At 39.5% G+C, this 26466-nt stretch overlaps 1 protein-coding gene across 1 annotated transcript; it reads right to left on the bottom strand.

Moving 5' to 3' along the window:
- Positions 1–1009: 1009 nt before the first annotated feature.
- Positions 1010–5251, bottom strand: LOC106568381 (zinc finger and BTB domain-containing protein 26). The gene is made up of 3 exons (XM_014138681.2): positions 5073–5251; positions 3674–4749; positions 1010–3454 (listed from the first exon to the last, which is right to left on the bottom strand). The coding sequence occupies exons 2-3, from the start codon at positions 4724–4726 to the stop codon at positions 3263–3265; spliced, it is 1245 nt and encodes a 414-aa protein (XP_013994156.1). The 5' UTR covers positions 4727–4749; positions 5073–5251; the 3' UTR covers positions 1010–3262.
- Positions 5252–26466: the final 21215 nt, after the last annotated feature.

Genomic DNA, 26466 nt, shown 5'->3' with positions numbered 1-26466 from the left:
ATATACTGGGGCTCAGTGAGGTACACAGATGACTCAGGTTATATACTGGGGCTCAGTGAGGTACACATATGACTCAGGTTATATACTGGGGCTCAGTGAGGTACACAGATGACTCAGGTTATATACTGGGGCTCAGTGAGGTACACAGATGACTCAGGTTATATACTGGGCCATACCACTGCCTCTCTCACTCTACATCTCCATGCAGAACACATAGCCCTACAGACCAACACACAGAAACACCAACATATTATAGAGCACTCATTTACGCAAAAAACATATTGATTAACTACACACACCAACACATTCCATGATTACGTGTTCTTGGAGAATGACTGTCTACAAGTGAGCTCTTTATTCCAAGTGAAATGTCAGAAAGATGAAATTCACATTATCCAATACTGCAGGTGCCACCTTGTGGCCATCTATAAAAGTCTACAGCACAGTATGCAGTTAAAAACACTACAACCATGACAAGAGAACTGCTGATTTAAACAGACACACATTTAATCAATGAGACATTATGCAATATTCATATGAAAAGAGACAGCTAATGTTACATTTGCAAAGTTACCTAAAATTAGCAATGTCTGATTTGTCAATCAGCATAAAACTACTTCACTATTTTCAGTTTACAATGTTTACAGGTGTTTCACAAGTCAAGTAGTAAAACCAAAACATCCTCTTAATAACATCCTCTTAATAACATCCTCTTAATAACATCTTCTAAATAACATCCTCTAAATAACATCCTCTAAATAAGATCCTCTAAATAACATCCTCTTAATAACATCCTCTTAATAACATCCTCTTAATAACATCCTCTTAATAACATCCTCTTAATAACATCCTCTTAATAACATCCTCTAAATAGCATCCTCTTAATAACATCCTCTTAATAACATCCTCTAAATAACATCCTCTTAATAACATCCTCTTAATAACATCCTCTTAATAACATCCTCTTAATAACATCCTCTAAATAACATCCTCTTAATTTTTAAATAACATCCTCTTAATATCATCCTCTTAATAACATCCTCTTAATAACATCCTCTTAATAACATCCTCTTAATAACATCCTCTTAATAACATCCTCTTAATAACATCCTCTTAATAACATCCTCTTAATAACAGCCTCTTAATATCATCCTCTTAATAACATCCTCTAAATAACATCCTCTTAATAACATCCTCTTAATAACATCCTCTTAATAACAGCCTCTTAATAACATCCTCTTAATAACATCCTCTTAATAACATCCTCTTAATAACATCCTCTTAATAACATCCTCTAAATAACATCCTCTAAATACACCCTCTTAATAACATCCTCTTAATAACCTCCTCTTAATAACATCCTCTAAATAACATCCTCTTAATAACATCCTCTTAATAACATCCTCTTAATAACATCCTCTAAATAACATCCTCTTAATAACATCCTCTTAATATCATCCTCTTAATAACATCCTCTTAATAACATCCTCTTAATAACAGCCTCTTAATAACATCCTCTTAATAACCTCCTCTTAATAACATCCTCTTAATAACATCCTCTTAATAACATCCTCTTAATATCATCTTCTTAATAACATCCTCTTAATAACATCTTCTAAATAACATCCTCTTAATAACATCCTCTTAATAACATCCTCTTAATAACATCCTCTTAATAACAGCCTCTTAATAACATCCTCTTAATAACCTCCTCTTAATAACATCCTCTTAATAACATCCTCTTAATAACATCCTCTTAATAACATCCTCTTAATAACATCCTCTAAATAACATCCTCTTAATAACATCCTCTTAATAACATCCTCTTAATAACAGCCTCTTAATATCATCCTCTTAATAACATCCTCTAAATAACATCCTCTTAATAACATCCTCTTAATAACATCCTCTTAATAACAGCCTCTTAATAACATCCTCTTAATAACATCCTCTTAATAACATCCTCTTAATAACATCCTCTTAATAACATCCTCTTAATAACATCCTCTAAATACACCCTCTTAATAACATCCTCTTAATAACCTCCTCTTAATAACATCCTCTAAATAACATCCTCTTAATAACATCCTCTTAATAACATCCTCTTAATAACATCCTCTAAATAACATCCTCTTAATAACATCCTCTTAATATCATCCTCTTAATAACATCCTCTTAATAACATCCTCTTAATAACAGCCTCTTAATAACATCCTCTTAAAAACCTCCTCTTAATAACATCCTCTTAATAACATCCTCTTAATAACATCCTCTTAATATCATCTTCTTAATAACATCCTCTTAATAACATCTTCTAAATAACATCCTCTTAATATCATCCTCTAAATAACAGCCTCTTAATAACAGCCTCTTAATAACATCCTCTTAATAACAGCCTCTTAATAACATCCTCTTAATAACAGCCTCTTAATAACATCCTCTTAATAACACACACATGGGATCCTTCTAGGTTTTGTGCGTCACGGCCATATATCAAAGCAGCAGATATCTATCGTAAAGAAACACAGACAGGTGGACACATTTCTCTTACAGTACACACACACACACACACACACACACACACACACACACACACACACACACACACACACACACACACACACACACACACACACACACACACACACATAAATATAAATAGCAGTGACGTAGCTACAGCTTGTTGACTGATTCTGTATGTTCCTGTGCTAGTCCATCAAAACACTCATTACAGTCTCAGGATGGGGGGAGAAAATAAAGTGCAAAAACACCACATTAGGAAAGAGGCATACTAGTGAAAGATCATCTTCAGTTAGTCATTTGGAGAACTTTTATCGTCAATATCTTTTCATTCCACTCTAGTTTAGTCTACTTCTCCCTCCTGGCCTGTTCGTCTACATAGTTTTCATTTAGACATTGGTCTGTGCTAAAACTCTAGCTACATCATTAGAGGCAGACAAGTTGAATATATACTGGCATCTATAATACATTTACACTAGTTTCCGTCTTGTCTTTGTAGTTCTAATTATTTGTAGTTTAAATTGTTTGTAGTTCTATTTTTTGTAGTTTAAAATGTTTGTAGTTCTAATTCTTTGTAGTTCAAATTCTTTGTAGTTTTAATTCTTTGTAGTTCTAATTCTCTGTAGTTTTAATTCTTTGTAGTTCTAATTCTCTGTAGTTTTAATTCTTTGTAGTTTTAATTTAGGCACTGGTATGCTTAACTCAGAAGTGTCTTGCTGCAGAAGTCCATCAGCTCCCAGGCTCACACCACCTCCTCAAACATGTTCTGAAGGCTGCTCTTGCCATGGATGTCCTTGAGGTGGCGCCGGAGGCCTGGTTTGTGTGCGAAGTGGATGGCGCAGTAGTTGCACTTGTGTGGCTTGTCCCCTGTGTGGAGGTTAAGGTGGTCTTGCAGCGTGGCCTTCTGGGAAAAAGTCTTGTGGCAAAGCGGGCACTGGAATAATAATATAGTAATAAAATAATAATATATGAAATTTAGCAGACAGTTACATCCAAAGCAGATTACAATAAATTACATACAAACAATACTAAAATACTTGTTATACATCCCACAACTCTGGCACTGACAGCCCCACACGCTTACCAACTGAGTCACATAAGATGCTCAAAGTGCTCTAAACACAGTAAAGGTGGAGGGTTGTGTTCCACTCACCTGGAAAGGCTTGACCCCTGTGTGAACCCTGATATGTCGGGTCAGGTTGCTTTTCTGGCTGAAGCTCTTCCCACAGAGAAGACACGGGTAGAGCCTGTGTTCCTTTAGGTGTCCCACGTAGCTGTCCAGGTGGTGGAACCCTCGGTCACACTTCCTGCACAGGTAGGGTCTCTGGAGGAGCATCTCCTGTCCCCGTCCTGAAAACTCTGCCCCTGTCAGAGACCCGCCCCCAACCCCCTGCATATGATGAGAAGCAAGCATGTATATGTCCTCTCCAGAGTCCTCGCCCACTTCCTGGTCCTGGGAGCTGTCAGCCAATCCTGAACTGCTGTTGGTAGGACTTCCTGCTGGGGGGAAGGTCCTCGTCCTATACTCTCTGCATGGCGTGGGCGGGCGCTGCTTGCGTCTGTGGGCGCCCGTCGGGTAAGGGTACGGGCTGTAAGGGTACGTGCTGTTAGTGTGTACCATGTGGACACTGTCCAGAGTGTCTTCTGAGGTCAGGCTGTGGTCCCTGTCCTCTGGGTCCTCCTGGGTCTCCCCCTTGTCCAGACATGCTGAGCTGGGTTGGGGTTTAACGCTGTCTGGTGGTGGTGGTGGAGGGGTCCCCTCAGTCTCTGGTTTTCTCTCCAGCTTCAGGTGGGCCAGGGTGGGGTCCAGGTACTGAGAGACGGCCTGGGCACACCTCTCCACCACGTGGCTCATCTGCAGTGCGCTCGCTGCCGTCAGATAGCTGACCAGCTCCCTCAGAGGGACCTCCAGGTGTCCTGTGTAACAGGACAGGAGCAGCCGACGGCCCACCTCCGCACTGGGCACCACGGTCACCAGCAGCTCCCGGCTCCCCTCGTGCAGCAGGAACTGGTCCCGGAGGAAGGCAGAGGAGGCCGCCAGGACCACCCGGTGACCCGGGAAGCGGAACGACCCTGATCCGAGGACGAGGGTGACGTCACAGAAGCGTCGGTCCTCTCTCAGCAGGCTCATCTTTTGCAGGATGGAGTCATCGTGGACAGGGCTGGAGAAACGGAATTGGAGTGTGTCTGAGAAGGAAGATGACATGGTAGTGGTGCTCTTCTCTCTCTCTGTAATTACAATGTTATAACATCATCATTACATAGTTGTTACTGTTTATGAGGTACCTTTTTAGTGACACAAAACGTATTTTGCTTGTAAATATATTTTTCATCGTTTGTTTTTATATAAGAGCTATTTTATTTATCTATAAGTTACAGGCCAGTCAATGACTGAACATGTGCTTTTTCTCATGTGGGGATCTTATATCTTCATGACGAGTGCTACTGTATATCTGACAATTATCACCTGAACAAACAATCTGGTCATGAATTACAGACAGTGTATTGTAGTTGAATGATGCAGCAGAAGAGATTGCATATTTCAAACTCGCCTGATATGAGTATGAAGTAGAGTCCCTAGTCTACTCTTCTTCCTTCTCCTGAATACAGTACGTAGCCTAGGGTGGGTGACGAATTATATGGTGTCTATAATTGTGTAGGCTGACAAATGTCTGTAATCATCTCCGCATCTCTGAAGCATCATCAAGCGAGCACCGCTCATTCACAAAAAAAGAGAGTCGCTTGCGGATCACTTCCTGTTTCCTGGGCGTTCCAAACGCACGCACTTGGTTTATTGTGCGCAGGAGCGCATGCTAAAATGCCTTAGTCCCCTCAGACGGGTGATGAGAACACTAACGTTAATATTATGTCATTCCTACGATATGTTTGATATGCGCTGAGTTTATAAAATTGTTCCACCTCATGTGGCTCTCATTTAATCCTCAGATCATGACGTAATTATTCCTCATCGTGTGTCACTCCTGCAACCTAGTAGTATTACAACACACTTAGCCTAGAAGGTATTGAAGATAATTCACCTAATTTACCTTGGTCTTTTACAATTTGATCGACCTACTGAATAGATGGAATGGAATATGATGAAATAACAAAAGTAGTAAAAGTAACGGTTGTATTATTTATCTGCTGTCATGTCAAGGTTTCGCCACTAGAGGGCAGTCCACACAAACAATAGAGCAGCCATTGAGGCAAGCCAATGATGAAGTGTCTGCTGTAAATGACCTCTATCACCAGATGAGAGACACACTGAGTCCCTACAATATATCTGCTTGACTCACAACAAATAGATTTAGATGAGATGTATATATACATCTCAGTCTATCTGGCTAGCATTAACTTAATACTTTTTCCTGCAGAGTTTGCCTTAGGGCGTTATATTTGTAGCTACAGTATATCCCCTGAAGCATTCTTGTAATTTCTTTCCAAATTAGGTTATTATTATTATTAAACCTGTATTTGGACAGGGAAGCTATACTGAGACTAGGCTCTCTTTGTCAGATGAGCCCTGCATAAATACATCAAACATATATATACAACATACAATATAAAAATTACTAAACATATTAAGAAAAACAGACACATATATTTCTCTGAATGATCAGATTTCAAAGAGCTCTGTGAGTTATTCCACATAAAGGCAAAAATGTAGGCTAGGTAAAGAGCTGCCAAGGAAATAACAGTTCATTGCAGTCTTCTATCCCCAAGCTTCTACCCCCAAGCCATAAGACTGCTGAACAATGAATCCAATGGCCACCTGAACTATTTACATTGCCCCCCCCCCAGCTGCTACTGTTTATTATCTATGCACAGTAAATATACCCCTACCTACAAGTACAAATGACCTCCACTAATCTGCACCCTGCATATTGACTCGGTACCGGTACCCCCTAATCTGTACCCTGCATATTGACTCGGTACCGGTATCCCCTGTATAGCCTTGTTATTGTTCTTTTATTTTTTACTTAGAATTGTATTTTTTACTTTAGTTTTTTCGTAAATATTTTCTTAAAACTGCATTGTTGGTTAAGGGCTTGTAAGTAAGCATTTCACGGTAAGGTCTACACCTATTGTATTCGGCGCATGTGACAAATACAATTTGATTTGATTTGAATTGATAGTTGGTCAAGACCAGTGCTGGTCAAACAGGTGGATATGGGATCGGGAGCACAGCTGTCCATGTAGGCTAATCATGGCTGTGGTTGAACATCAAAGCCCAGCTCTCTTTTAGTCCTAAATGCCTTTGTTGTTCTGACAACAACCATAGACGTTTGTTTCTCTGACAAGAATAGATAGTATATTCCTCAAGGAGCTAATGGCCTGAAGGAGAAAAGGCTGTAACTGGTCTAGTCTGATGATGCTACAGTAACTATCTTGCCTTGGGGCTTACAGACAATTTAAAGTTATGAATGCTACACACTTTTTGTGAATATTGATGATTTGTCTCGTATAAAAACATGCATTTTCCTCTATCTGAGTATTTAGACTAAACTGTAGATTTACCATACAAACTTTCACAGACTTCAAAGCAATATCTACACAATGTTCCCAGCTCAGGCAAACCGATGAAGACAATTTACATTTGTGAATAATACTACACTACTTTTGTGAAAAAGCATACATGTCTTCAATCTGGCAAGTCAGACTAGGCTGTAGAATAGATATATCATTATATCATTATCATTATATCATAATATATCATTATAGGGGCGGCAGGTGGCCTAGTGGTTAGAGCGTTGGACAAGTAACCAATAGGTTGCAAGATTAAATCCCTGAGCTGACAAGGTAAAAAATCTGTTGTTCTGCCCCTGAACAAGGCAGTTAACCCACTGTTCCTAGGCTGTCAGTGAAAATAAGAATTTGTTCTTAACTGACTTGCCTAGTTAAAAAATCTCAAAAAAATAGGTCACCTGGAAGTTGGTTGGAGAGCTGTCCTACATTTACATTTACATTTTAGTCATTTAGCAGACGCTCTTATCCAGAGCGACTTACAGTAGTGAATGCATACATTTCATTATAATTAAAAAATAAAATAAATATATTTTTGTTGTACTGGCCCCCCGTGGGAATCGAACCCACAACCCTGGCGTTGCACACACCATGCTGACTTTGCAAACACCATGCTCTACCAACTGAGCCATAGGGAACGCAATAAGGCACTTACTTTGATAGAAACGCACACATTTCCAAAGTTATTATTAGTAACGAAAACAACAATGATAGCGATGCGGGCAACAGATGGAAAATGTGAACACGTGTGCAGATCCTGTCCTGACGGGAGATGCACAAATGTCTGCAGACTTGAACTGCACAAAGAATTGGGAAGTGCGTTGGGAATTTTGTCCGGGTCAGAAATGCCCCAAAAATGTATTGTCCGCAAAAGTAAAAAGGACTATTTTTATGTGAATGAAAGAGGAGGCGGAACACACCTCAATTCAAACTGTTCTTAGAAAATAAAAACTTGTTCGAAAATCATTTGAAATTGAAGTTGAAACAGCCTATAAGTAAAAACAGGCTAAGTTCCTTGGTTTGAGGGCAGCGCGGATTAAATGTACTGTTGTGTAACAATCACATTCTGGAATGGAGAGAACGTTCTAACATCACGTGCATAAGAAAACTCACGCTGGGGCGACCGTTAGAGATATTTGGAACTCTCGCATGAAAGGGTTAAAGGTCTTACTCACATTGGCTGCGGAGAGAGTGATCACACAGTCGTCTGGAACAGCTGGTGCTCTCATGCATGTTTCAGTGTTATTTGCCTCGAAGCGAGCATAGATGTAGTTTAGCTTGTCTGGTAGGCTCGTATCACTGGTAGGATACTGGATCTGGTAGGCTCTGTCCTCTGAGGTAATACTGGGAACATGTGAGTCAAATAGTCCAACAGTGATGACACAACCCTGAAGGGACCAAATACTGTGAGAGAGTCACTAAGTTCACTTCCTCCTGGCTTTTCCCTGATCTCACCAATCCACCAGACCTCATAAGATCTGTTAGGAGCTACCTGGAATCATAGTGTATAATGACTTCAAGGCCAAACGATTAGGACTTTTCTCCACTTTAGGGTGGACGGTCTTAATCCAGTCAGCCTCTCACAAGCTCCTCTGATACTGTAAGGGCCTCAACAACACACCTGTCACCCTCTATGGGTGGGTTTACATTAGTAAAATATGTCTAGTGAGATCTACAGTATCTCTCTAAGCGCAGGTCAAAAAGGCTTCTTAACAGCTTCTACCCCCAAGCCATAAGACCCCTGAACAGCTAATCAAATGGCTACCCGGACTATTTGCATTGTCCCCACCCCCCATTTTTACACTGCTGCTACTCTCTGTTTATTATCCATGCATAGTGACTTTACCTCTACCTACATGTACATATTACCTCAATTACCTTGACTAACCGGTGCCCCCGCACATTGACTCTGTACCGGAACCCCCTGTATGTAGCCTCCACATTGACTCTGTACCGGAACACCCTGTATATAGCCTCCACATTGACTCTGTACCGTAACACCCTGTATATAGCCTCCACATTGACTCTGTACCGGAACCCCTTGTATATAGCCTCCACATTGACTCTGTACCGGAACCCCCTGTATGTAGCCTCCACATTGACTCTGTACCGGTAACACCTGTATATAGCCTCCACATTGACTCTGTACCGGAACCCCCTGTTTATAACCTCCACATTGACTCTGTACCGGAACACCCTGTATATAGCCTCCACATTGACTCTGTACCGGAACCCCCTGTATATAGCCTCCACATTGACTCTGTACCGTAACACCCTGTATATAGCCTCCACATTGACTCTGTACCGGAACCCCCTGTATATAGCCTCCACATTGACTCTGTACCGGAACCCCCTGTATATAGCCTCCACATTGACTCTGTACCGTAACACCCTGTATATAGCCTCCACATTGACTCTGTACCGGAACCCCCTGTATATAGCCTCCACATTGACTCTGTACCGTAACACCCTGTATATAGCCTCCACATTGACTCTGTACCGGTACCCCCTGTATATAGCCTCCACATTGACTCTGTACGGTATCGCCGGAACCCCCTGTATATAGCCTCCACATTGACTCTGTACCGGTACCCCCTGTATATAGCCTCCACATTGACTCTGTACCGGAACCCCCTGTATGTAGCCTCCACATTGACTCTGTACCGGAACACCCTGTATATAGCCTCCACATTGACTCTGTACCGGAACCCCCTGTATATAGCCTCCACATTGACTCTGTACCGGTACCCCCTGTATATAGCCTCCACATTGACTCTGTACCGGAACCCCCTGTATATAGCCTCCACATTGACTCTGTACCGGTACCCCCTGTATATAGCCTCCACATTGACTCTGTACCGGAACCCCCTGTATATAGCCTCCACATTGACTCTGTACCGGAACCCCTTGTATATAGCCTCCACATTGACTCTGTACCGGAACCCCCTGTATATAGCCTCCACATTGACTCTGTACCGTAACACCCTGTATATAGCCTCCACATTGACTCTGTACCGTAACACCCTGTATATAGCCTCCACATTGACTCTGTACCGGAACACCCTGTATATAGCCTCCACATTGACTCTGTACCGGAACACCCTGTATATGGCCTCCACATTGACTCTGTACCGGAACCCCCTGTATGTAGCCTCCACATTGACTCTGTACCGTAACACCCTGTATATAGCCTCCACATTGACTCTGTACCGTAACACCCTGTATATAGCCTTCACATTGACTCTGTACCGGAACACCCTGTATATAGCCTCCACATTGACTCTGTACCGGAACACCCTGTATATAGCCTCCACATTGACTCTGTACCGGAACACCCTGTATATAGCCTCCACATTGACTCTGTACCGGAACACCCTGTATATAGCTTTCACATTGACTCTGTACCGGAACACCCTGTATATAGCCTCCACATTGACTCTGTACCGGAACACCCTGTATATAGCCTTCACATTGACTCTGTACCGTAACACACTGTATTCTGTACCGTAACACCCTGTATTCTGTACCGTAACACCCTGTGTATAGCCTCGCCTCTGTTATTTTATGTTGCTCCTTATTGATTAGTTATATTTGAAATGTTTTCTTCTTAAAACTGCATTGTTGGTTAAGGGCTTGTAAGTAAGCATTTCACTGTAAGGTCTACACCTGTTGTATTCAGCATTTCACTGTAAGGTCTACATGTTGTATTCAGCATTTCACTGTAAGGTCTACACCTGTTGTATTCAGCATTTCACTGTAAGGTCTACATGTTGTATTCAGCATTTCACTGTAAGGTCTACACCTGTTGTATTCAGCATTTCACTGTAAGGTCTACATGTTGTATTCAGCATTTCACTGTAAGGTCTACACCTGTTGTATTCAGCATTTCACTGTAAGGTCTACACCTGTTGTATTCAGCATTTCACTGTAAGGTCTACACCTGTTGTATTCAGCATTTCACTGTAAGGTCTACATGTTGTATTCAGCATTTCACTGTAAGGTCTACATGTTGTATTCAGCATTTCACTGTAAGGTCTACATGTTGTATTCAGCATTTCACTGTAAGGTCTACACCTGTTGTATTCAGCATTTCACTGTAAGGTCTACATGTTGTATTCAGCATTTCACTGTAAGGTCTACATGTTGTATTCAGCATTTCACTGTAAGGTCTACATGTTGTATTCAGCATTTCACTGTAAGGTCTACACCTGTTGTATTCAGCATTTCACTGTAAGGTCTACACCTGTTGTATTCAGCATTTCACTGTAAGGTCTACACATGTTGTATTCAGCATTTCACTGTAAGGTCTACATGTTGTATTCAGCATTTCACTGTAAGGTCTACATGTTGTATTCAGCATTTCACTGTAAGGTCTACACCTGTTGTATTCAGCATTTCACTGTAAGGTCTACACATGTTGTATTCAGCATTTCACTGTAAGGTCTACATGTTGTATTCAGCATTTCACTGTAAGGTCTACATGTTGTATTCAGCATTTCACTGTAAGGTCTACATGTTGTATTCAGCATTTCACTGTAAGGTCTACATGTTGTATTCAGCATTTCACTGTAAGGTCTACATGTTGTATTCAGCATTTCACTGTAAGGTCTACCTGTTGTATTCAGCATTTCACTGTAAGGTCTACACCTGTTGTATTCAGCATTTCACTGTAAGGTCTACACCTGTTGTATTCAGCATTTCACTGTAAGGTCTACCTGTTGTATTCAGCATTTCACTGTAAGGTCTACATGTTGTATTCAGCATTTCACTGTAAGGTCTACATGTTGTATTCAGCATTTCACTGTAAGGTCTACATGTTGTATTCAGCATTTCACTGTAAGGTCTACATGTTGTATTCAGCATTTCACTGTAAGGTCTACACCTGTTGTATTCAGCATTTCACTGTAAGGTCTACACCTGTTGTATTCAGCATTTCACTGTAAGGTCTACACCTGTTGTATTCAGCATTTCACTGTAAGGTCTACATGTTGTATTCAGCATTTCACTGTAAGGTCTACACCTGTTGTATTCAGCATTTCACTGTAAGGTCTACACCTGTTGTATTCAGCATTTCACTGTAAGGTCTACATGTTGTATTCAGCATTTCACTGTAAGGTCTACATGTTGTATTCAGCATTTCACTGTAAGGTCTACATGTTGTATTCAGCATTTCACTGTAAGGTCTACATGTTGTATTCAGCATTTCACTGTAAGGTCTACATGTTGTATTCAGCATTTCACTGTAAGGTCTACACCTGTTGTATTCAGCATTTCACTGTAAGGTCTACATGTTGTATTCAGCATTTCACTGTAAGGTCTACATGTTGTATTCAGCATTTCACTGTAAGGTCTACACCTGTTGTATTCAGCATTTCACTGTAAGGTCTACATGTTGTATTCAGCATTTCACTGTAAGGTCTACCTGTTGTATTCAGCATTTCACTGTAAGGTCTACATGTTGTATTCAGCATTTCACTGTAAGGTCTACATGTTGTATTCAGCATTTCACTGTAAGGTCTACACCTGTTGTATTCAGCATTTCACTGTAAGGTCTACATGTTGTATTCAGCATTTCACTGTAAGGTCTACATGTTGTATTCAGCATTTCACTGTAAGGTCTACATGTTGTATTCAGCATTTCACTGTAAGGTCTACATGTTGTATTCAGCATTTCACTGTAAGGTCTACATGTTGTATTCAGCATTTCACTGTAAGGTCTACACCTGTTGTATTCAGCATTTCACTGTAAGGTCTACACCTGTTGTATTCAGCATTTCACTGTAAGGTCTACACCTGTTGTATTCAGCATTTCACTGTAAGGTCTACATGTTGTATTCAGCATTTCACTGTAAGGTCTACACCTGTTGTATTCAGCATTTCACTGTAAGGTCTACATGTTGTATTCAGCATTTCACTGTAAGGTCTACACTGTTGTATTCAGCATTTCACTGTAAGGTCTACACCTGTTGTATTCAGCATTTCACTGTAAGGTCTACACCTGTTGTATTCAGCATTTCACTGTAAGGTCTACACCTGTTGTATTCAGCATTTCACTGTAAGGTCTACACTGTTGTATTCAGCATTTCACTGTAAGGTCTACATGTTGTATTCAGCATTTCACTGTAAGGTCTACACCTGTTGTATTCAGCATTTCACTGTAAGGTCTACACCTGTTGTATTCAGCATTTCACTGTAAGGTCTACATGTTGTATTCAGCATTTCACTGTAAGGTCTACATGTTGTATTCAGCATTTCACTGTAAGGTCTACACTGTTGTATTCAGCATTTCACTGTAAGGTCTACACTGTTGTATTCAGCATTTCACTGTAAGGTCTACATGTTGTATTCAGCATTTCACTGTAAGGTCTACACCTGTTGTATTCAGCATTTCACTGTAAGGTCTACATGTTGTATTCAGCATTTCACTGTAAGGTCTACACCTGTTGTATTCAGCATTTCACTGTAAGGTCTACATGTTGTATTCAGCATTTCACTGTAAGGTCTACACCTGTTGTATTCAGCATTTCACTGTAAGGTCTACACCTGTTGTATTCAGCATTTCACTGTAAGGTCTACATGTTGTATTCAGCATTTCACTGTAAGGTCTACACCTGTTGTATTCAGCATTTCACTGTAAGGTCTACACCTGTTGTATTCAGCATTTCACTGTAAGGTCTACACCTGTTGTATTCAGCATTTCACTGTAAGGTCTACATGTTGTATTCAGCATTTCACTGTAAGGTCTACACCTGTTGTATTCAGCATTTCACTGTAAGGTCTACATGTTGTATTCAGCATTTCACTGTAAGGTCTACATGTTGTATTCAGCATTTCACTGTAAGGTCTACACGTTGTATTCAGCATTTCACTGTAAGGTCTACATGTTGTATTCAGCATTTCACTGTAAGGTCTACACATGTTGTATTCAGCATTTCACTGTAAGGTCTACATGTTGTATTCAGCATTTCACTGTAAGGTCTACATGTTGTATTCAGCATTTCACTGTAAGGTCTACATGTTGTATTCAGCATTTCACTGTAAGGTCTACATGTTGTATTCAGCATTTCACTGTAAGGTCTACACTGTTGTATTCAGCATTTCACTGTAAGGTCTACACTGTTGTATTCAGCATTTCACTGTAAGGTCTACACCTGTTGTATTCAGCATTTCACTGTAAGGTCTACACCTGTTGTATTCAGCATTTCACTGTAAGGTCTACATGTTGTATTCAGCATTTCACTGTAAGGTCTACATGTTGTATTCAGCATTTCACTGTAAGGTCTACATGTTGTATTCAGCATTTCACTGTAAGGTCTACATGTTGTATTCAGCATTTCACTGTAAGGTCTACACCTGTTGTATTCAGCATTTCACTGTAAGGTCTACACCTGTTGTATTCAGCATTTCACTGTAAGGTCTACACCTGTTGTATTCAGCATTTCACTGTAAGGTCTACATGTTGTATTCAGCATTTCACTGTAAGGTCTACACCTGTTGTATTCAGCATTTCACTGTAAGGTCTACACCTGTTGTATTCAGCATTTCACTGTAAGGTCTACATGTTGTATTCAGCATTTCACTGTAAGGTCTACATGTTGTATTCAGCATTTCACTGTAAGGTCTACATGTTGTATTCAGCATTTCACTGTAAGGTCTACATGTTGTATTCAGCATTTCACTGTAAGGTCTACATGTTGAATTCAGCATTTCACTGTAAGGTCTACACCTGTTGTATTCAGCATTTCACTGTAAGGTCTACATGTTGTATTCAGCATTTCACTGTAAGGTCTACATGTTGTATTCAGCATTTCACTGTAAGGTCTACACCTGTTGTATTCAGCATTTCACTGTAAGGTCTACATGTTGTATTCAGCATTTCACTGTAAGGTCTACCTGTTGTATTCAGCATTTCACTGTAAGGTCTACATGTTGTATTCAGCATTTCACTGTAAGGTCTACATGTTGTATTCAGCATTTCACTGTAAGGTCTACACCTGTTGTATTCAGCATTTCACTGTAAGGTCTACATGTTGTATTCAGCATTTCACTGTAAGGTCTACATGTTGTATTCAGCATTTCACTGTAAGGTCTACATGTTGTATTCAGCATTTCACTGTAAGGTCTACATGTTGTATTCAGCATTTCACTGTAAGGTCTACATGTTGTATTCAGCATTTCACTGTAAGGTCTACACCTGTTGTATTCAGCATTTCACTGTAAGGTCTACACCTGTTGTATTCAGCATTTCACTGTAAGGTCTACACCTGTTGTATTCAGCATTTCACTGTAAGGTCTACATGTTGTATTCAGCATTTCACTGTAAGGTCTACATGTTGTATTCAGCATTTCACTGTAAGGTCTACATGTTGTATTCAGCATTTCACTGTAAGGTCTACATGTTGTATTCAGCATTTCACTGTAAGGTCTACATGTTGTATTCAGCATTTCACTGTAAGGTCTACACCTGTTGTATTCAGCATTTCACTGTAAGGTCTACACCTGTTGTATTCAGCATTTCACTGTAAGGTCTACACCTGTTGTATTCAGCATTTCACTGTAAGGTCTACATGTTGTATTCAGCATTTCACTGTAAGGTCTACACCTGTTGTATTCAGCATTTCACTGTAAGGTCTACACCTGTTGTATTCAGCATTTCACTGTAAGGTCTACATGTTGTATTCAGCATTTCACTGTAAGGTCTACATGTTGTATTCAGCATTTCACTGTAAGGTCTACATGTTGTATTCAGCATTTCACTGTAAGGTCTACATGTTGTATTCAGCATTTCACTGTAAGGTCTACATGTTGTATTCAGCATTTCACTGTAAGGTCTACACCTGTTGTATTCAGCATTTCACTGTAAGGTCTACACCTGTTGTATTCAGCATTTCACTGTAAGGTCTACACATGTTGTATTCAGCATTTCACTGTAAGGTCTACATGTTGTATTCAGCATTTCACTGTAAGGTCTACACCTGTTGTATTCAGCATTTCACTGTAAGGTCTACACCTGTTGTATTCAGCATTTCACTGTAAGGTCTACATGTTGTATTCAGCATTTCACTGTAAGGTCTACACTGTTGTATTCAGCATTTCACTGTAAGGTCTACATGTTGTATTCAGCATTTCACTGTAAGGTCTACATGTTGTATTCAGCATTTCACTGTAAGGTCTACATGTTGTATTCAGCATTTCACTGTAAGGTCTACACCTGTTGTATTCAGCATTTCACTGTAAGGTCTACACCTGTTGTATTCAGCATTTCACTGTAAGGTCTACCTGTTGTATTCAGCATTTCACTGTAAGGTCTACATGTTGTATTCAGCATTTCACTGTAAGGTCTACATGTTGTATTCAGCATTTCACTGTAAGGTCTACATGTTGTATTCAGCATTTCACTGTAAGGTCTACATGTTGTATTCAGCATTTCACTGTAAGGTCTACACCTGTTGTATTCAGCATTTCACTGTAAGGTCTACACCTGTTGTATTCAGCATTTCACTGTAAGGTCTACACCTGTTGTATTCAGCATTTCACTGTAAGGTCTACATGTTGTATTCAGCATTTCACTGTAAGGTCTACACCTGTTGTATTCAGCATTTCACTGTAAGGTCTACACCTGTTGTATTCAGCATTTCACTGTAAGGTCTACATGTTGTATTCAGCATTTCACTGTAAGGTCTACATGTTGTATTCAGCATTTCACTGTAAGGTCTACATGTTGTATTCAGCATTTCACTGTAAGGTCTACATGTTGTATTCAGCATTTCACTGTAAGGTCTACATGTTGTATTCAGCATTTCACTGTAAGGTCTACACCTGTTGTATTCAGCATTTCACTGTAAGGTCTACATGTTGTATTCAGCATTTCACTGTAAGGTCTACATGTTGTATTCAGCATTTCACTGTAAGGTCTACACCTGTTGTATTCAGCATTTCACTGTAAGGTCTACATGTTGTATTCAGCATTTCACTGTAAGGTCTCACCTGTTGTATTCAGCATTTCACTGTAAGGTCTACATGTTGTATTCAGCATTTCACTGTAAGGTCTACATGTTGTATTCAGCATTTCACTGTAAGGTCTACACCTGTTGTATTCAGCATTTCACTGTAAGGTCTACATGTTGTATTCAGCATTTCACTGTAAGGTCTACATGTTGTATTCAGCATTTCACTGTAAGGTCTACATGTTGTATTCAGCATTTCACTGTAAGGTCTACACTGTTGTATTCAGCATTTCACTGTAAGGTCTACATGTTGTATTCAGCATTTCACTGTAAGGTCTACACCTGTTGTATTCAGCATTTCACTGTAAGGTCTACACCTGTTGTATTCAGCATTTCACTGTAAGGTCTACACCTGTTGTATTCAGCATTTCACTGTAAGGTCTACATGTTGTATTCAGCATTTCACTGTAAGGTCTACATGTTGTATTCAGCATTTCACTGTAAGGTCTACATGTTGTATTCAGCATTTCACTGTAAGGTCTACATGTTGTATTCAGCATTTCACTGTAAGGTCTACATGTTGTATTCAGCATTTCACTGTAAGGTCTACACCTGTTGTATTCAGCATTTCACTGTAAGGTCTACACCTGTTGTATTCAGCATTTCACTGTAAGGTCTACACCTGTTGTATTCAGCATTTCACTGTAAGGTCTACATGTTGTATTCAGCATTTCACTGTAAGGTCTACACCTGTTGTATTCAGCATTTCACTGTAAGGTCTACACCTGTTGTATTCAGCATTTCACTGTAAGGTCTACATGTTGTATTCAGCATTTCACTGTAAGGTCTACATGTTGTATTCAGCATTTCACTGTAAGGTCTACATGTTGTATTCAGCATTTCACTGTAAGGTCTACATGTTGTATTCAGCATTTCACTGTAAGGTCTACATGTTGTATTCAGCATTTCACTGTAAGGTCTACACCTGTTGTATTCAGCATTTCACTGTAAGGTCTACACTGTTGTATTCAGCATTTCACTGTAAGGTCTACACCTGTTGTATTCAGCATTTCACTGTAAGGTCTACATGTTGTATTCAGCATTTCACTGTAAGGTCTACACCTGTTGTATTCAGCATTTCACTGTAAGGTCTACACCTGTTGTATTCAGCATTTCACTGTAAGGTCTACATGTTGTATTCAGCATTTCACTGTAAGGTCTACACCTGTTGTATTCAGCATTTCACTGTAAGGTCTACACCTGTTGTATTCAGCATTTCACTGTAAGGTCTACACCTGTTGTATTCAGCATTTCACTGTAAGGTCTACATGTTGTATTCAGCATTTCACTGTAAGGTCTACACCTGTTGTATTCAGCATTTCACTGTAAGGTCTACATGTTGTATTCAGCATTTCACTGTAAGGTCTACATGTTGTATTCAGCATTTCACTGTAAGGTCTACATGTATTCAGCATTTCACTGTAAGGTCTACATGTTGTATTCAGCATTTCACTGTAAGGTCTACACATGTTGTATTCAGCATTTCACTGTAAGGTCTACATGTTGTATTCAGCATTTCACTGTAAGGTCTACATGTTGTATTCAGCATTTCACTGTAAGGTCTACATGTTGTATTCAGCATTTCACTGTAAGGTCTACATGTTGTATTCAGCATTTCACTGTAAGGTCTACATGTTGTATTCAGCATTTCACTGTAAGGTCTACATGTTGTATTCAGCATTTCACTGTAAGGTCTACACCTGTTGTATTCAGCATTTCACTGTAAGGTCTACACCTGTTGTATTCAGCATTTCACTGTAAGGTCTACATGTTGTATTCAGCATTTCACTGTAAGGTCTACATGTTGTATTCAGCATTTCACTGTAAGGTCTACATGTTGTATTCAGCATTTCACTGTAAGGTCTACATGTTGTATTCAGCATTTCACTGTAAGGTCTACACCTGTTGTATTCAGCATTTCACTGTAAGGTCTACACCTGTTGTATTCAGCATTTCACTGTAAGGTCTACACCTGTTGTATTCAGCATTTCACTGTAAGGTCTACATGTTGTATTCAGCATTTCACTGTAAGGTCTACACCTGTTGTATTCAGCATTTCACTGTAAGGTCTACACCTGTTGTATTCAGCATTTCACTGTAAGGTCTACATGTTGTATTCAGCATTTCACTGTAAGGTCTACATGTTGTATTCAGCATTTCACTGTAAGGTCTACATGTTGTATTCAGCATTTCACTGTAAGGTCTACATGTTGTATTCAGCATTTCACTGTAAGGTCTACATGTTGAATTCAGCATTTCACTGTAAGGTCTACACCTGTTGTATTCAGCATTTCACTGTAAGGTCTACATGTTGTATTCAGCATTTCACTGTAAGGTCTACATGTTGTATTCAGCATTTCACTGTAAGGTCTACACCTGTTGTATTCAGCATTTCACTGTAAGGTCTACATGTTGTATTCAGCATTTCACTGTAAGGTCTACCTGTTGTATTCAGCATTTCACTGTAAGGTCTACATGTTGTATTCAGCATTTCACTGTAAGGTCTACATGTTGTATTCAGCATTTCACTGTAAGGTCTACACCTGTTGTATTCAGCATTTCACTGTAAGGTCTACATGTTGTATTCAGCATTTCACTGTAAGGTCTACATGTTGTATTCAGCATTTCACTGTAAGGTCTACATGTTGTATTCAGCATTTCACTGTAAGGTCTACATGTTGTATTCAGCATTTCACTGTAAGGTCTACACATGTTGTATTCAGCATTTCACTGTAAGGTCTACACCTGTTGTATTCAGCATTTCACTGTAAGGTCTACACCTGTTGTATTCAGCATTTCACTGTAAGGTCTACACCTGTTGTATTCAGCATTTCACTGTAAGGTCTACATGTTGTATTCAGCATTTCACTGTAAGGTCTACATGTTGTATTCAGCATTTCACTGTAAGGTCTACATGTTGTATTCAGCATTTCACTGTAAGGTCTACATGTTGTATTCAGCATTTCACTGTAAGGTCTACATGTTGTATTCAGCATTTCACTGTAAGGTCTACACCTGTTGTATTCAGCATTTCACTGTAAGGTCTACACCTGTTGTATTCAGCATTTCACTGTAAGGTCTACACCTGTTGTATTCAGCATTTCACTGTAAGGTCTACATGTTGTATTCAGCATTTCACTGTAAGGTCTACACCTGTTGTATTCAGCATTTCACTGTAAGGTCTACACCTGTTGTATTCAGCATTTCACTGTAAGGTCTACATGTTGTATTCAGCATTTCACTGTAAGGTCTACATGTTGTATTCAGCATTTCACTGTAAGGTCTACATGTTGTATTCAGCATTTCACTGTAAGGTCTACATGTTGTATTCAGCATTTCACTGTAAGGTCTACATGTTGTATTCAGCATTTCACTGTAAGGTCTACACCTGTTGTATTCAGCATTTCACTGTAAGGTCTACACCTGTTGTATTCAGCATTTCACTGTAAGGTCTACACATGTTGTATTCAGCATTTCACTGTAAGGTCTACATGTTGTATTCAGCATTTCACTGTAAGGTCTACACCTGTTGTATTCAGCATTTCACTGTAAGGTCTACACCTGTTGTATTCAGCATTTCACTGTAAGGTCTACATGTTGTATTCAGCATTTCACTGTAAGGTCTACATGTTGTATTCAGCATTTCACTGTAAGGTCTACATGTTGTATTCAGCATTTCACTGTAAGGTCTACATGTTGTATTCAGCATTTCACTGTAAGGTCTACATGTTGTATTCAGCATTTCACTGTAAGGTCTACACCTGTTGTATTCAGCATTTCACTGTAAGGTCTACATGTTGTATTCAGCATTTCACTGTAAGGTCTACACCTGTTGTATTCAGCATTTCACTGTAAGGTCTACATGTTGTATTCAGCATTTCACTGTAAGGTCTACACCTGTTGTATTCAGCATTTCACTGTAAGGTCTACACCTGTTGTATTCAGCATTTCACTGTAAGGTCTACATGTTGTATTCAGCATTTCACTGTAAGGTCTACACCTGTTGTATTCAGCATTTCACTGTAAGGTCTACACCTGTTGTATTCAGCATTTCACTGTAAGGTCTACACCTGTTGTATTCAGCATTTCACTGTAAGGTCTACATGTTGTATTCAGCATTTCACTGTAAGGTCTACACCTGTTGTATTCAGCATTTCACTGTAAGGTCTACATGTTGTATTCAGCATTTCACTGTAAGGTCTACATGTTGTATTCAGCATTTCACTGTAAGGTCTACAGTGTATTCAGCATTTCACTGTAAGGTCTACATGTTGTATTCAGCATTTCACTGTAAGGTCTACACATGTTGTATTCAGCATTTCACTGTAAGGTCTACATGTTGTATTCAGCATTTCACTGTAAGGTCTACATGTTGTATTCAGCATTTCACTGTAAGGTCTACACTGTTGTATTCAGCATTTCACTGTAAGGTCTACATGTTGTATTCAGCATTTCACTGTAAGGTCTACATGTTGTATTCAGCATTTCACTGTAAGGTCTACATGTTGTATTCAGCATTTCACTGTAAGGTCTACACCTGTTGTATTCAGCATTTCACTGTAAGGTCTACACCTGTTGTATTCAGCATTTCACTGTAAGGTCTACACCTGTTGTATTCAGCATTTCACTGTAAGGTCTACATGTTGTATTCAGCATTTCACTGTAAGGTCTACATGTTGTATTCAGCATTTCACTGTAAGGTCTACATGTTGTATTCAGCATTTCACTGTAAGGTCTACATGTTGTATTCAGCATTTCACTGTAAGGTCTACATGTTGTATTCAGCATTTCACTGTAAGGTCTACATGTTGTATTCAGCATTTCACTGTAAGGTCTACACATGTTGTATTCAGCATTTCACTGTAAGGTCTACACCTGTTGTATTCAGCATTTCACTGTAAGGTCTACATGTTGTATTCAGCATTTCACTGTAAGGTCTACACCTGTTGTATTCAGCTCATGTGACAAATACAATTTTATTTTATTTTATTTGATTTCAACATCAGATTTGCACCTTTCTGTTTACATTAGCCTTGGATGTGATGTGGCCAAAGCCACATTCCTGCCTAATGTGTGAGTGCTGCCGTTATACCATAAATACTATAGGACGGGGGGGACTTGTCCAGCCCTCATTCTGAAATTGCATTTTTGTCCCTCCCAGTTTTATCATTGGAATGTGATAAAAACGAGGCAACTGTGTGCTTTAGGACCATGTGGACACTGAGCGGTCGGTAGGCTGGATAAACAAACCAACAACAAAAAAACAGTTCTCAAACCAAAGTTGCGCCGCTGGACATAAGAATGGCAATTCAAACTATACAGGAGCTTCACATATAAACCGTATTGCACTTAGTGTTTCACACCTGATTAATGCAATGATTCACAAACGTGTGGCTATTTTAAAGGCATTTCATTTTCAATTTGGCTAACAGAGCAAAAATGTTGTCTACTGGTATTAAGGTAGTTAAGGTAAAATGTGGTGTAGTAGTGTGGGAGAGTCGTAGTCTTTACACTGTACCAGTCAGAGGGGGTATGTGATGTAGTAGTGTGGGAGAGTTGTAGTCTTTACACTGTACCAGTCAGAGGGGGTATGTGGTGTAGTAGTGTGGGAGAGTTGTAGTCTTTACACTGTACCAGTCAGAGGGGGTATGTGGTGTAGTAGTGTGGGAGAGTTGTAGTCTTTACACTGTACCAGTCAGAGGGGGGTATGTGGTGTAGTAGTGTGGGAGAGTTGTAGTCTTTACACTGTACCAGTCAGAGGGGGGTATGTGGTGTAGTAGTGTGGGAGAGTTGTAGTCTTTACACTGTACCAGTCAGAGGGGGGTATGTGTTGTAGTAGTGTGGGAGAGTTGTAGTCTTTACACTGTACCAGTCAGAGGGGGGTATGTGGTGTACCACTGTACCAGTCAGAGGGGGGTATGTGGTGTAGTAGTGTGGGAGAGTTGTAGTCTTTACACTGTACCAGTCAGAGGGGGTATGTGGTGTAGTAGTGTGGGAGAGTTGTAGTCTTTACACTGTACCAGTCAGAGGGGGTATGTGGTGTAGTAGTGTGGGAGAGTTGTAGTCTTTACACTGTACCAGTCAGAGGGGGTATGTGGTGTAGTAGTGTGGGAGAGTTGTAGTCTTTACACTGTACCAGTCAGAGGGGGTATGTGGTGTAGTAGTGTGGGAGAGTTGTAGTCTTTACACTGTACCAGTCAGAGGGGGTATGTGGGGTAGACCTCCGGAGGCAGTGTGGGAGACATTCTCAAGTGCAGTATTGCCAAGAACGAGTCAATTACAAGACCATTATATGGTTTGTTTTTGTTTTCTAATACTTTGGGGATGTTTTCTCATATCTGTATTAGATGGTAATTACCTTTTACAAAAGCTAGGTGTTTGCTTTGGCATAGCTAATCCTAAACAATAGGTTCCTGATCGTCAGAACTCACTATGCGGACAAATAGGCAGGCAGGCAGGCAGGCAGACAGACAGACAGACAGACAGACAGACAGACAGACAGACAGACAGACAGACAGACAGACAGACAGACAGACAGACAGACAGACAGACAGACAGACAGACAGACAGACAGACAGACAGACAGACAGACAGACAGACAGACAGACAGACAGACAGACACGTATGACTCATGAGAACAGTCTGGTTACATCTCATCCAGGTAAAACACAGATCATAAGGTATTGTGTCTGAGGTCACACTTCAGGTATTTTCCCCATCCTTAGTGGTCCAGTAGATTACGAGGACCCAAAATATAATGATGTGGAGAAAGCATGCCAAGACCTGTTTCTCTATGTCTGTTGAGTTGTAGAAAATACATGTCTGATCAGCATCACAGCTTTGACAAGCTGGGTCGAGTTGTAGTTATTATTTACCTTTCATATCGGGACAAGGGATTGAAGATGAATGATATATTGAATTAACTATAGTCTAATTTGTTGACTAGAGCTTCTTAAGAAACAACAATAGCCTCAGACTTCCAAGACCTTATCTGACCTCCGGAAAAACTCTACTGTAGGCAGAACCCAGACAGAGAGACAAGGGAAGGTGTTGTTCATCACCACCATAATAATAATAACAGTCATTGCCAAACATTACTACACAGTCATTATTACAGGCCTTAATCTGGCTCATCAATAAGGCTTCCAGAGGCTCATGTTGTGGTGCACCGCCCAGACAGACACATCTCCTTAGGACAGGTGTGTCAAACACGACTGCACACACAGGCAGCGTGTACATGTTTATAGTGTCTTCTGAAACACACCTGTCTGTCTGTCTCTTGTCCATGAGTTTATGATAGATAGATGCCTATGACAGACAGACAGACAGACAGACAGACAGACAGACAGACAGACAGACAGACAGACAGACAGACAGACAGACAGACAGACAGACAGACAGACAGACAGACAGACAGACAGACAGACAGACAGACAGACAGACAGACAGACAGACAGACGAACATCTGTCATAGACATCTGTCATATACGTCTGTTTATCATAAACCTATGAGTGAGAGTGTGACGGAATCTCTCCTGTATTATGTCTGGCTGCCTCACAGTCCTCTCAGTCTGCCCCAGCTCACGCCATGCCAATAGTAGGGTTTAACAGATCTCTGAAAGTGGCCGTTATTAAGGATGGAAGGAAGGAGGAACTTTGGGTTGGGCACGCAGTGTGGCGCCCACCCTCATCAGTCAGTCCCTTCTTCTGATGTGTGTCAGGGAGCTTAGAGGGTTTGTCGCTGGGAAAGTCCCACACACACCCTGATCTCCTCAGCCCGTGTGTCTTGGCTGGTTGAAGATGGTACAGTAGAGGAAAGAGGCAAGCAGACACACTCATATTTCTAATAATTGTTCATTGTGACAGTGATTAGTGTCCAGAGAGACAATCACCTCCCAAGAAGGGCTCAATGTCTGACTGTCACCACTCCCTTGTGTTGATGGAGAGCTTCTGAAGCAACACACACATACATGACTACACATGACTATACATGACTACACATGATCATACAAGACTATACATAACTATACAAGACTATACATGACTATATAAGACCATACATAACTATACAAAACTATACAAGACTATACATAACTATACATGACTATACAAGACTATACATAACTATACATGACTATACATAAATATACATGACTATACATAAATATACATGACTACACATGATCATACAAGACTATACATAACTATACATGACTATACATGACTATACATAACTATACATGACTATACATAAATATACATGACTATACATAACTATACAAGACTATACATAACTATACATGACTATACATGACTATACATGACTATACATAACTATACATGACTATACATAACTATACAAGACCATACATAACTATACATGACTATACATGACTATACATAACTATACATGACTATACATGACTATACATAACTATACATGACTATACATGACTATACATAACTATACATGACTATACATAAATATACATGACCATACATAACTATACAAAACTATACAAGACTATACATAACTATACATGACTATACAAGACTATACATAACTATACATAACTATACAAAACTATACATGACTATACATAACTATACAAGACCATACATAACTATACATGACTATACATGACTATACAAGACTATACATAACTATACATGACTATACATAACTATACATGACTATACATAACTATACATGACTATACATGACTATACATAACTATACATGACTATACATAACTATACATGACTATACATAACTATACATGACTATACATGACTATACATGACTATACATAACTATACATGACTATACATAACTATACATGACTATACATAACTATATAAGACCATACATAACTATACATGACTATACATGACTATACATAACTATACATGACTATACATAACTATACAAGACTATACATAAATATATAAGACCATACATAACTATACATGACTATACATAACTATACATGACTATACATGACTATACATGACTATAAATGACTATACACGACTATACATGACTACACATGACTATAAATGACTATACATGATCATACAAGACTATACATGACTACACATGACTATAAATGACTACACATGATCATACAAGACTATACATGACTATACATGACTATACATGACTATACATGACTATACATGACTACACATGACTACACAAGACTATACAAGACTATACATGACTATACATAACTATATATGACTATACATGACTATACAAGACTATGCATGACTATACATGACAGAACACGACTATACATGACTATACATGACTATACAAGACTATACATGACTATACAAGACTATACATGACTATACAAGATTATACATGACTATACATAACTATACATGACTATACATGACTATACAAGAC

This window comes from Salmo salar, chromosome ssa13 (genome assembly GCF_905237065.1).
Source record: "Salmo salar chromosome ssa13, Ssal_v3.1, whole genome shotgun sequence".
NCBI classification, from domain to species: domain Eukaryota; kingdom Metazoa; phylum Chordata; class Actinopteri; order Salmoniformes; family Salmonidae; genus Salmo; species Salmo salar.
Note: the sequence above shows the minus strand (reverse complement) of the source record. Positions and strands in the feature narration are given on the sequence as shown.